The 12,638-nt window shown below is 41.3% G+C and overlaps 1 protein-coding gene across 10 annotated transcripts; it reads right to left on the reverse strand.

Annotated features, from left to right (window-relative positions):
* Positions 1 to 394: 394 nt before the first annotated feature.
* On the reverse strand, positions 395 to 9,786 carry LOC131226718 (gamma-tubulin complex component 3). Of its 10 annotated transcripts, none has more exons than XM_058222382.1 (5): positions 7,387 to 9,786; positions 6,492 to 6,940; positions 6,331 to 6,389; positions 1,772 to 2,527; positions 395 to 1,061 (listed from the first exon to the last, which is right to left on the reverse strand). In XM_058222382.1, the coding sequence occupies exons 1-2, from the start codon at positions 9,612 to 9,614 to the stop codon at positions 6,652 to 6,654; spliced, it is 2,517 nt and encodes an 838-aa protein (XP_058078365.1). In that variant the 5' UTR covers positions 9,615 to 9,786; the 3' UTR covers positions 395 to 1,061; positions 1,772 to 2,527; positions 6,331 to 6,389; positions 6,492 to 6,651. The 10 variants fall into 10 exon arrangements, with proteins under 10 accessions (XP_058078365.1, XP_058078361.1, XP_058078364.1 ...); XM_058222378.1 differs by having other exon boundaries at positions 6,486 to 6,940; XM_058222381.1 differs by lacking the exon at positions 1,772 to 2,527.
* Positions 9,787 to 12,638: the final 2,852 nt, after the last annotated feature.

Here is a 12,638-nt window from a genome sequence, read left to right on the forward strand (position 1 = left end):
GGATTTTACAGTTCTGCAAAAGTAATGCGAGCCATGTGAACTCAATGGGCCTAGCCTACTTAGAATTTAGGTTCCCATGATCCCTGTATTTCAAATACTAATCCAGAGATGGGAGTTGTGGCCTGAGGTAGGTCAGCCAGTCAGCTTCTACCATCCCATCCAAAAACCATTATGGTCCCTTGGTGTTGGATAAAATGTTCTTAAAATCGAAATTGGATTGTAAGTTGCAACAGCCAATGAATGATGATTCATCATAAATTGTAATTTCTTTTCTGATTGGGTCGAAGATATCGAAAAATGGATGAATCAACAAATATAAAGTTCTATGAACAATAATTTTTATTTTTTATTTTTTATTTTAAAAAAAAAAGAAAGAAAAAGGGCAAAAGAACAGTCTATAAAAATCATGAGAATATCACCTGATTAAAAATGTTCAAGTGTATCGACCCATGCATCTTGGACCAGGTAAGTTGGCTGTCTGACTATACGCATACCGTGAAGTATATATTACTATATATCAATGAAGATAAAAACTATTTTCCAATACAGACAATTGCTTTTTTTGTGAATATAACATGGTATTAGAGCTGATTGTAGAAGTTGATCTTATGCCTGTGAGAAATCTATCCTTGCTGCAGTTCTTACTCACGACTTTTCGGAACCCATTTTTGCTACTATCCTTGCGTACAACACATCAGAGGCAACGTTCAACCATCATCATCAGCACCATTTAGCTATTCAAACGTAACTATGACGCCCTCTATTTGCAGGGCCTGATCTGACCTCTCATCATCCTATATTAGTCTTTCTAACAACGCCATCTCTAGGATTACCACATCTCCAAACCATCTTCTAACAGATATCTGCCTTAAAAGATCCATCTCGAACAGGTCCGAATTTTGAACCCACCATTTAACAACATACTTCCATCTGCATTCAAGTAGTGTTGACAATAAGAGCATCTAGCCCATCCTTATCCTCACCGTTTATAGAGCTCCCATTTTTTACCAACTGCCCAAAAGCTTCAGGACGCTGGTCTTTGTTTGTCCCAATACATCTGCCTGATAAAACATACCTGCAATTGTGTTAATAGCACCCCGATTTGCACATTCATCTCTGTACAGTTTCAAATCTATTGTGGTATTTTATCTTGGAGTAGGTGGCCTGAGCTCTGTTTTAGGTGTTTTTGGGTTTTCTTTTGGAGGGTTTTGGTTGTTTTTTCTTTCTGTTTTCCAGTTTGTTGTTATGTTTTTTTTGTTTTCTTTTGTTTGGCTTTAAAAAATAGTAAAAAATCTTTCATCTGAAATAAATTCATTTCTCTAGCCCTGTCTACAGACCAAGTCAACACTGTCATTCTCCTTTCACAGCACCAAATCTGCCATTTCATGCTGGGATCATTCCTCGGCAACTGGCACTGGATTTGAGATTCAACCCGTCTCTGCCTCACCATGATCAAGACAATCAGTCACACAATCGCTTGGACAATAACTGGACCACACTATTTTCACCTCTATTCTGGACACCTGCTTTGTTAAACTCATTGCCACCATCCTACTGTTCTAAGCTCCCGACATCCCTGCCATCTGTATTGAGTCATTTGTAACTGATCTTGAAATCCATAGCAAGGTACAATCCTTTATACCATCTATGGCTTATTCACAAATAGGTCAACTCATCCCTGTTAAACTTTTAATGAAAATTTTCCTTAAAAGTCAAGGGCCTTTGGAAATAGTAAGTTGAACAGATGGGAAAATAATTCAAAAGTTCTTACCTGAATTGCCAATTTGCTTGATACCATCATCAGTATGCAACTTAGGACGCGTTTGGACAAACCCTCAAAAGGAGCTTTTGACTCCTAAAATGCCATTTTGAGCCAAACCCCCTTTTGTGTTGTGCATTTGGATGCACTTTTGCAAACACCTTTTCATGTCATAAATCAGTTTATGCCTGCTCCAAGAATTGTTCATTTTGCCAATGTTCTCCGATATATTCACGGTACTAAATTTAGAGCCCTACTTTTCTCCTCAACCTCTTCTCTCAAGCTTTTATCATCCTCTAATGTGGACTAGACAGGAGATTTCACTGACCAAAAACTCTACTAATGGTGGGTTCAAAAGAGGAGAGTCAAGGAAAAAAAGAAAGAAAGAAAAGACAAGAAAATAGGATCTAGTCAGGAAAGAGGATATGGCAAAAGCATTTCTGTTCAAAGAAGATGACAGTCAGGAGATGTGGCAATTGCAGAGATGGTTTAGCAGTGGACTGAAGAAACAGAGGACAAACAGAGAGTATCACTTGTTGCATGTGGATAGCTAAATGGTGCAGTTGATGGGTCCTGTGCGAGGACAATCACACAGAGCTTACAAATAGTAGCCGAAAGGTGCAGCTGAACAGTACACCCAATGGCTGATTGGTGTGACTGAATTAATCATGGTTGAGACACATCACTCAGAGGTCACCAGTCAGAAGAGGGAGGTCACGCGCAAGAACATTTTGGGACAGCAACAAGGATCAACAGTCATGAAGGGCTCTGAGACAATGTCATATTCACAGAGAACAAACTGAATGTATTGGAAAAACTATAGATCTCCATTGAGATAAAGGACAGTTATATATACACTATGCTATAGATAGTAGTAACGTATTGTAAACCTACATCCCTGAGTACCTATAATACAAGATAAGATTCACATACCTTACACACCCTATATTGCCTATTATGCTAATGGTTTTGCCTATAAAAGAAGTCCATCACTCGGTAGGCATTGAGCAAACATGAAGCATCATGAATCAACATGCTATCATTGTTGTCCTCGTTCAAACTAAATGGGAAAGTTCCTTTCTCCTGTGGTTTAGGATTTGGAGAACGATCGGGAACCCTTCAAACGCCACCACAATTACTAAAAGTTGAAATAGAAGTCTCTAGTCCTGAATGGATGATAAAAAGTTTTGATCAAGAAAAAAGGGAAAAGAATGATTCAAAATCTTCTTTTTAAACCACAAAATGTCAGCGAAATAAGACATGAGTCATGATTCATCCAAAAGCTACTTCATTAGGTAGTCCGTCCAAATCATGAAAAAGGCACTTGCATTTGCTTTGCAACACAGCATGAAACCAAAACTTGCCCTGGATATTGGATGGATGCTTATATGATATGGTTCAAAATACCCTATTGAATTTGGTTTGTTATTTTCTGACTCCCAACAATTTTCTCATGGCATCAACTTTAGTTGCACTAAACATGAGAAGGGTGGTTAGATTCACTGCAGAAGCACGAAAAGCATTTGTTTCAAAATGTTAGCAATATAAAAAGCATGTAAAGCAGGAGCATGAGTTAGAAGCATGAGAGGCACCTCAGTAGAAGAACCCTGCAACTAAGCTATCACGTACTAAGTAGGATGCCTATGACCAGACTCATGTTTCAATTTTTAGAGGAATGTAGAGCCATGTTTCCACAACCTATCTATACTTTTATGTACAGGTCCATGTTGGCATTACATCTCCCTGGACAAGGCAATTGAAAATTTGCAAGACATTGTCAAGCAGAAGCCTCGTATGGTTTTTCTCCTTCAATTTATCAGATATTTCTTGCTCCTAGTGAATGCGAAATGGCTATCAATTATGTGACCCATGACCTAATGGTCATGTCACCTTTTTAGGACAACCCTTGTATTTGGGCACTTGTACTCCAACTGATAGATTTGGCTCTCCTTTGTTCCAAGACTAAGTAATTTCGATAACCTGGTGTACTTTTTTCTAAAATATCATTACCCAGTGTACAATAGTTGTGATTGTAATGCTCCAAATGTGTTTGTTTGTGATGAGCAGACACTCTGAGTTATTGACATCAACTATGGAGCCAATGCTAAGAGTTGAGGGGCAGCCCTTTGAGTTCTCTTTAGGAAAGCCTCATTTTCTGTATAGGAGGGGCATCCTCTCCATCTTCGGGGTGCAATGGGCTATGCCACATCACACTTCGCAATTGCTTTCGGCTGCTCATGGGGTGCACTTGCCAAAAGAGAGACTGACTCTCTGGAGGCTGTCCCTTCTGGCCGTATTTTGGAACATTTGGATTGAATGCAATGCTCGCTGCTTCAATAACAAGATGCTGCGAAGCGCCCAAGTGTGTTGGAAGATTAAAAGGGATGTTGCTGCTTCAATAACAAGATGCTGCCAAGTGCCCAAGTGTGTTGGAAGATTAAAAGGGATGTTGCTGCTTCAATAACAAGATGCTGCCAAGTGCCCAAGTGTGTTGGAAGATTAAAAGGGATGTTGTGGAATGGGCTGTTTCGAGTTTTAATGTTAACATGGATGTAGCTTGATCTGTTTTGGCTTTGTAATTTCGTTTCTGTTTGTTCTTTTCTGTTCTAGCTGTTCAGCCTGGCAGTTCTTTAATAAAATGATTCATAGCTCCTAAAAAAGAATCTATATCGGAGGCAGAGCAAATGTTGTTCTCGAGGCAAGCTACAAATGAGGTGCAATCGGTACGCCACCAGTCATCATATGCCAAGAAGCTATGGAGTCATTTGGGTTGGGGGAATTTGAATGAGTGGGTATTTTGACGCCCACTCCCCTCACAGTTCTGAGTTTTGGAGGATGATGGCATAAAAAATTCCGGCAACTTAAATGCCCACTGGTCATTGCAATACCCGAAAAATAGGCCCTTTTGATGTCCAAAAAGATGGTGCAATGTCATTCCAATACCCACCAAAGACTTCCCAAATCTCATCATAGGATCATCAAACCAAAGTGATTTTTTTAGACCAAACTAGTAGGACCCACACGATGGAGGGTCTAAATCAATGATGGCACCATTTATAGTATGATCAATATGTACCATTCGTTTCCCTTGCCATTGACTGATAGGTTTGGATGACCCATTCAAAGCGATTGTTTTGAGACGGATGGCAATTAAAGGTGGGACCCACATGTTATGAAAGGATTTCACAAGCATGGTGTTGATTTCACCTATCTAGAATCCATTTGATCACCTTCAAGTTGATTCAGTGACATGGCTTCTCTAGGGCACATATATAGCATTATAATTATGAGCAATGGTACAAAACGGGCATTTTTCATCCTAGCATAAAATTGGGTTACATTTCCGGATCAAGTAATTTAGAAAACTTGCCATTGAGTATTCACCACATGGATGTTTATTGTCATAAATATGCCAAGTAGACATAACCTAGATAAGATGTATTCAAATGTGATACTTGAGCATCAAACACACCCTAGGGAGGATCATCAAGCAACAAAGACAATTGAATTTGATGATTTGGCTACACATCAAGCTTGTTATTGACATCATTCTATGCCAGTTCATCTATAACCTCATTTATGGTCTTTGTATTGTAATGACTAATGAGATGTGTTCGGCTGACGTGTGGACCAAGTAAATAAAAGAACAAGCCACTAAAGCTAAATATTCATTAATTAAATAATCATCAACAAAGTTAATATGAGAAAATGTATGTTCAAGAAATAGCACCAGAAAATGTCATATTCTAGAATTAAAAGGGGAAAAACCCCCACAAATGGAACAAGATACTAACGTGAAAGGTGGCAAAAAAGATTGTGAAGGCGCACATGCAGATTGACTAGCAAAACAGGATTGTAAAGCCACACATGCACGTCCACACATAGATTGACTGGCAAAACAGGATTGTAAAGGCACACACACATAATAGTGTTTTGAAACAAACATGCATGCATGAACGCAAACACAATAGTGTTTCGAAACAAACACACGCCCACATGCTTGCACGCACACAAACACACTAGTGCTTTGGTGATCTTCTGTGAAGCTCAGCTGATGCTAGCTTTCTTTGGCTGTTCTATTCAGGTTACTGTATTTTAATGGAGATTAGACTAAAATGAACTTCGGGAACCTCAACAACCTGGTACAAAAATGCAAGGCAACCAATCACTGAAAGTTGCGGCATGCATGTGCTGTAGACTGCAGATGTCGACCATGAAGCAAAGAAGAGGTGGCTAATCATGACTGAAGAACTCATATATTGATTGGTAGCTCCGAAATGACTGGAATTACATAATAAACACACGTGCAGAACTAAGGAAGCATATGCACACAGAAAAGAAGGAAAAGGGAGAATGCAAATATCAGTTAGTCATTGTTCCCAAAAGAATGGCCAAAAAAAAAAACTTATTGGTTATCCAAGGAAAATATATTGTACAGATATACAGACGCAGAAGGACAACTTGTAACATTAACGGCATGAACTGTTAAAACACCAACAGATCACTGTAACGCAAATCCAAAACATATACACTAATATATTGAACACCTGAAGTTAATGATAGCAATATACCTCAAAAAATCAGCCACACAAAACTTCCACAACTGTCACCACAAAGGAGTAAAGTAAATCTGCAGAAGAAATATGAAATGAGAATCACAAAATTATATCTAGAGTGAATTGGTAAACAAACTGTGAAAGCTACATGATGAGAACATGAATATTACCAGCACCTGAAGACATGCATTTGAAAAGCAACTCCCCAGGAAACTCCTGATCAAGTCACATGTCATCTAGAGAACAACAGACAGATGGCCCCTTAATTGCCCACCCATACAATCCAGAACAACTGCTCTTGAAGTCAAAACTCACTCTTTTAGTGGCCTAATTTTCCTAAGTAGTGGCTGGGAGCCGACTATAAAATTCAGTGAAGTCAAGACGGAACATGAGGAACTTCAAATCAACGTGTTGCTGCACAGGCAACTGAGAAATGAAACCCTTGAGTGATGACAAATACTCATTTGCAATTGTGTCCAAGTCTTCTCCCATTTTCCGGCGGAATTCTAAAGCATATTGCATTTTGGCCTTCCTGCCCTCACCAACCCCTGCGCCCAACTTCGACTGCTCACGACTCTGCTTTAAATTTGATTTTCTCCTGCCTTTAGGGCCACTCTTCCGCAGACTAGCATGATCAAATGCAACCAGAACATACAAATGATTTTAAACTGAGTTTAAGATACAAAGAGAAAAGAGACCCAATTTAGAATACACTGGAATTAACAGTCACAGAAGGCCATGTCTCCCATTCACTGCTGAGTAGGGAGGCACATAAAACACTCCAAAGCCCATTACTTTTAAGGTGGGACCTGACTTCTGCCGATGTCAGCATGACTATAGTCCTCTCATGTGGCAAATCTTTTCAGGATACAAGAGACCATAAGGACAAGATAACTTTTAAAAAACAGAAATTCCAAACTTCCTTTTGCCAGGGAGGAACCACAACAGCAGGTGCCGGGCCTATGGCATTTGGGATATTTAAAAGTGCAGTTTTCTCTAGTCAAAATGATCCCTGAAATAGGAAAAAAAAATGACGACTGTAATGAAGTATAGCAAAGAAATGGAAGCTACCTCGATTGCAACTCGCTGATACCTTCATATAACCGGTCCGCATAGCTACGGAAACGCAATATGAGGTCAAACAAGACAAAAAGAGCCTTGCAAATATGTTGGGATCTTTCCCCAAGAAGAGACTTCTCCACAATCGAATTGAGATATTTCTCATGTGCCACGAGCAGGTCATCTAGATCCTTTGCCACCTCCATTTCATCAACAAAGTAAGACCATGACACTTCCAAAACTTCAAACATGATATAATACTGCAGGTTCGTAACAAAATGATTCATCTCATTCCACAGCACTTGGCAGCGCCGCGACACAGACACCAAATGCAGCATGACCCCACCTCCTTGCTCAGCAAAAAGGTCAGAACTAATGCAATTTGGCTTCATAGTCTTCCACGCTCCAATCAGTGCATGCTCAACACGCCTAAGCTTCCAGAGGAAGTTGAATATCCTAAGGTACCTCGCCATGACTGACTCAGTAAACACGGTATCAAGTGGGACACTAGCATTGTACTCCAATGAGAATACATCCCAGCCCCTATCTCCAGCATCATGCGGCATCATCTTGACCCGCAACCGATCCAATATGTCAGGATCATCATATTGTGCATTTGATGACCGGATCGCACTTTCCAGAAGCCCCGCCAGCTTGAAGGAGCTGATCGTATTGGCCGGCTCTGAAAGTTCAGGCCCCACAATATCCATCAGATACTGAACAAAATCTCCCTGCCCAAGAAGCAAATACCGTTTGATTGCAAGACAGTGCTCCTTAAATTTATAACGCTTGTACATAACATCCATCAAATGCTTATCTATCCTCTTCGCTGCTTCAACAACCAGCGTTTCAAGTGCGTCTGTCTCACCATATCCAAGCCCCCCTCTCATGGTTGTGGTCCCTGCTGCAGCTGCTGCTTCCGATGTGCCATCTGCCCACCCTTGATCATCACAACAAACTCTGAGGAAATTTATTGACTTCCCCGTCCTCAAAATCCGCTTTGCAAGCGACGGCGTGATGAAAGCTGGGAGCATCCCATCATGGAGCCGGTAACCTTCTCGCCAGAGTGACTCAGCCTTGACCGGCTCGCTCACAATGAAAAATTCCACGAAAATGTCCTCCAACTCCCCCTCCAAAACCCAACTCCTTACCATTTCAAAAAGTGGTGAGCACACTCTCCTAAGCAGGCGCCGCATGAAATCCTGCACCATCGGATCGCCATGTTGTGCATGGCCATGTATTGCCCCTGCCATTGCACCACCCCTCAGAACCTTACAACCATCAACCAAAACTGCCATTAGACGCATCCTCACCATCGGTTCCGCAAACCAAACTGCCAACCTCCTCAATGAAATATAGTTCCCCGAATTACCCTCCGACGCTAATGGTATTGGATTCAATGATTGTGATTCTAGAACTGCCAGCAGCTTATAATAATCCGACAGCTCATCCTGCAATGCAGCACAAAAAGCCTGGCCCACCGTCCCCACCTCTTCTGCTGGGAACCGGTCCATGCTCTCAGATATATAGCCTTTGACTTTTCGGAACAGCCAACCCAATTCACAAAGCTTCCGGACCATAATCCGTGTTGATCTCGGCACTTTAATCGACTCGGGAAGATTGTAGCCGTCCAATCTTTCATCAAATTTCACATACTTCCCATCAATCCCCTGACAAGCATATAAGACATCCCTAACCAAGACCCCTTCTGAAACCTCACTCTCTCCTCTCACCAAGTCCGAAAACTCCCGGAGAGCGATTTCCCGAATGCCCTCTGGGTCTTTCGAAATTACGAAAACACCACCATTCTGGTTTTTACTACTATCATGGCTACTGGAACTATTAGACAAAACAGGGAGACCGCCAGACAATGCGGCGGAGGCGAAGGAAGAAGCCTTACCGTCAGATTGGCGTTGGTCTTCGGAGATTACCTTGAGTAGGTAGAGCACGGCCCACCGATTGGCGACGCAGCCGGGGCCCGATCTGGAGGAGAATTTGGAGTATAGATCGGCGAAGGTGAGTGCGTCGGAGGACTTTCCGTCGGTGACGAGGCGGCGCTTGATGGATTCGGCGACGGCAGATTCGTCGGGGGAGATCGAAGGGGTCATGCGGCTGGTGAGGATGCGGACGGCGTACTTGAGGGCCTTTTCTGTGTGGGGCCCATCGGGTGGGGTTGAGTGGTTGGATGTAAGGCGGATGACGAGGTCTTTGATGAGATCTAGGGTTTGAGGGTGGGCCATTTGGGGGAGACGGACGTGAGACCCTAAACCTAGATTCGGAGAGAAGGGAGCGGCATTTGGAGAGAGAGAGAGAGAGAGAGAGAGAGAGAGTATTTTTTTGGGGGTAGGGTTTTTGGTTCTAGCGAGCGCGGAAAATTGAAGTTTTTAAAAAAGGTTGGGATTGGGAAGGGGGAATGAACAGATCGGACGGTTGGGAAGGGTGGGACAGGCTAATGGGTCGAGGCTAAAGTGCGCCGTGCGCAATGGGAGCGGCTTGCTTATAAATCGGGGTTACAGTAACACCATGGGGCCCACCTTGATATTTATATTATATCCACTCCGTCCATATTTTTAGGACAAGAGCCCAAAGATGAGGGAGATCTGAAACTCAAGTTGGTCACACCCTAAGAGATTGGGGATGAATTTCGGGCCCACCGGGATATTTATATGTCATCCAACTGTTCATAGGAGAGCCGCGCATGGTATTAAATGGGATTAGGTGAGATAGAATTACATTTGGTCCAGTGCAATTGCATCCAGCACTTGGATAGGATGGAAAGAGTTAAAATTAGGTGGGATGGAATTGCATTTGTTCACCCAGAATTTCCTTGCATTTTGAAATCCACTACACATGTGTGGCGCGGATTGAATACTGACAAGGTCAATAGCCAAATCGCTCCTTAAGTGACGTCACCAAGCTATGGACCCACCATGATGCATGTGTTGTATCCATGCTGTCCAACCATTTTTAGAAATCCTTTTATGGCATTACAAAGAAAATAATATAGATCTAAATTTCAAGTGGACCCACCACAGAAAACTGTGAGAGCCGTCACACCCACCCACCGTTGAAATATTTATAGGGCCCCCAGTGATGTATTTTTGAGATCCATCTTATTCATAAGTTAACATAGAGATAGATGAAGTGAAAACAAAAATATCAGCTTCACCGGAAACTACTGTGGCTCCTAAGAAGTTTTGAACAGTAGATGTCACTGTCTCCACTATTTTCTATGGAGGGGTCTACTTGAACTTTATGTCTATCTCATTCTCTCAGTAATACCATAAAACAATCTCTAAAAATGGTTGGACGGAATGGATACAACAAATACATCATGGTGGGGTCCACAGAGCTTGGTGGCGTCACTTCAGTAGCAATTTGGCTACTGACCTTGTCAGTATCCCATCCTCGCCCACACATGTGGGCCCCACATTGATGCATGCGCTTATCTATACCATTCATATGTATATACTGTTTACACGTGGCATTCTAGTTATACATGTGTACAACTAAACGACATCACTTGTGAATTTGGTCCATTGATCACAATTTCATGGTCCACCAAACATTATTTTTATTAATCCAGTGTTTTCCGTAGCAAAAAAAAATTCAAAACATGGAATTGGACGGCTACAACACCATGGTATTTCAAGACATGCAATCATTGTGTTATATCCACCTGGATGAAAGGAATAACAAAAAAATCTGCCAGATATAAAACTTCTGCCATGTGAAGGTCCCACCATTTCCTGTGGTGTGGCCCATTCAGTTTAGGATCTCTTTTGTGGTTGGGCTTATGTCCTAAAATGAGAGCTGATGAGACGGATGGACAGAGTGGATATAACACAAACATCAAGGTGGACCCCACAGTGGTTGGGATCACTTGGCTGGGTTTGGGCTTAACCAATTCAGATTTTGAACAGGGGTGCCCCAAAAGGATTGAAATCTGGGTGTCATCCATCCGTGGTCGGCACTGCTTGTAATCCTACGGTTAAGATTACTGGGGCCAAGAATCAAGTAGGTCCGTCCATCAGTGCATTCAACAGGTTATCTTCTTTCATGCCATCCATTGTTCCCGTGCCTTTGTGGGCCATGTAATATATGGAGCACTCTGATATTCGTTCCATACCATGTTCACCGTCTTCTACACCTGGTGAACGGTGTGGATCTCACACGAACATGTCAAGTTGGCAATTATCCAATGGATCATATCTCAGATCACTCAGGGGGAAGTCCAAAATGATATTTCCACCCTGAGAAATGATGTCTTAGCAGTGTCGTGTTCCCAGACCTAAATAATAATAATAAATAAATAAATCTGGACCGTACAGAATAATCTTATCTCGCATGAAAAATCATATACCTTCCTATGGTGCACACGTGGCCAAAGATGTCATGTTCACATCATGTCATGAATAGCACTCCACCGCCGGCGTATCCACCCACCTCATAAAAATGGCTAGCATGGATGTAATGAAAATACATTAAAGTGGACCCCACAGCCAGGTATCCACCCACCTAAGCCCCACCCATTTTGATGTACTTTGGCAGGTCCCATGTCTTATCTTGCTCATAAAAAAACATAGGTACTATAAAATAATTTAATTTACAAGACATTTTTTTTTACACACGGGCACAGACCCCACACATGCACGCCGTAGTGGAATTTCACCACCTATGGGTACTCGAACCCTTGACCCGGTATTGGAACTCCTGAGAGTCTATCAGCCAAGTAAGACTTAAGGACCCTATTTTACAAGACATGTATGATAACCTCTTTCGTAAAGTATCCTTTTTATAGAAGTGCATCTATCCACCCTAAAAGATAAAAGTGAAAATATTTATATATATAAAAACGTTGCAAAGTATAATTGGTTATAGTTGAGTAGTTCTCTTACCAACTAGAAATAATTATCTTAATGCACCCTTTATTTTGTCAGAGGTTTATATATAATAATACATTGATAATGACCTAATTATCAGCTGATTATTTTCGTAATTTTTTATCATTGCAAATCCTCATTGTTTATTAAATTTTACTAATGGTATTCAATAGCAAATTATTCTGACCGAGATAACTAAAGCCTACTCATTTTTCTGTCTCTTTTAATATCTATGCTGATAATCATTTTTGTGACCTCCAAATTTTTCATGAATATTTTGAATAACTAAGTTTTTAACAAATTTCTGACTTAACATAAAAGAGTCAAATTTTTTATCTTCAAATCTAATAGTATAAAAATAATGTAACACATGGTATGATG

The sequence above is a fragment of the Magnolia sinica genome, chromosome 15, assembly GCF_029962835.1.
Source record: "Magnolia sinica isolate HGM2019 chromosome 15, MsV1, whole genome shotgun sequence".
NCBI lineage: Eukaryota > Viridiplantae > Streptophyta > Magnoliopsida > Magnoliales > Magnoliaceae > Magnolia > Magnolia sinica.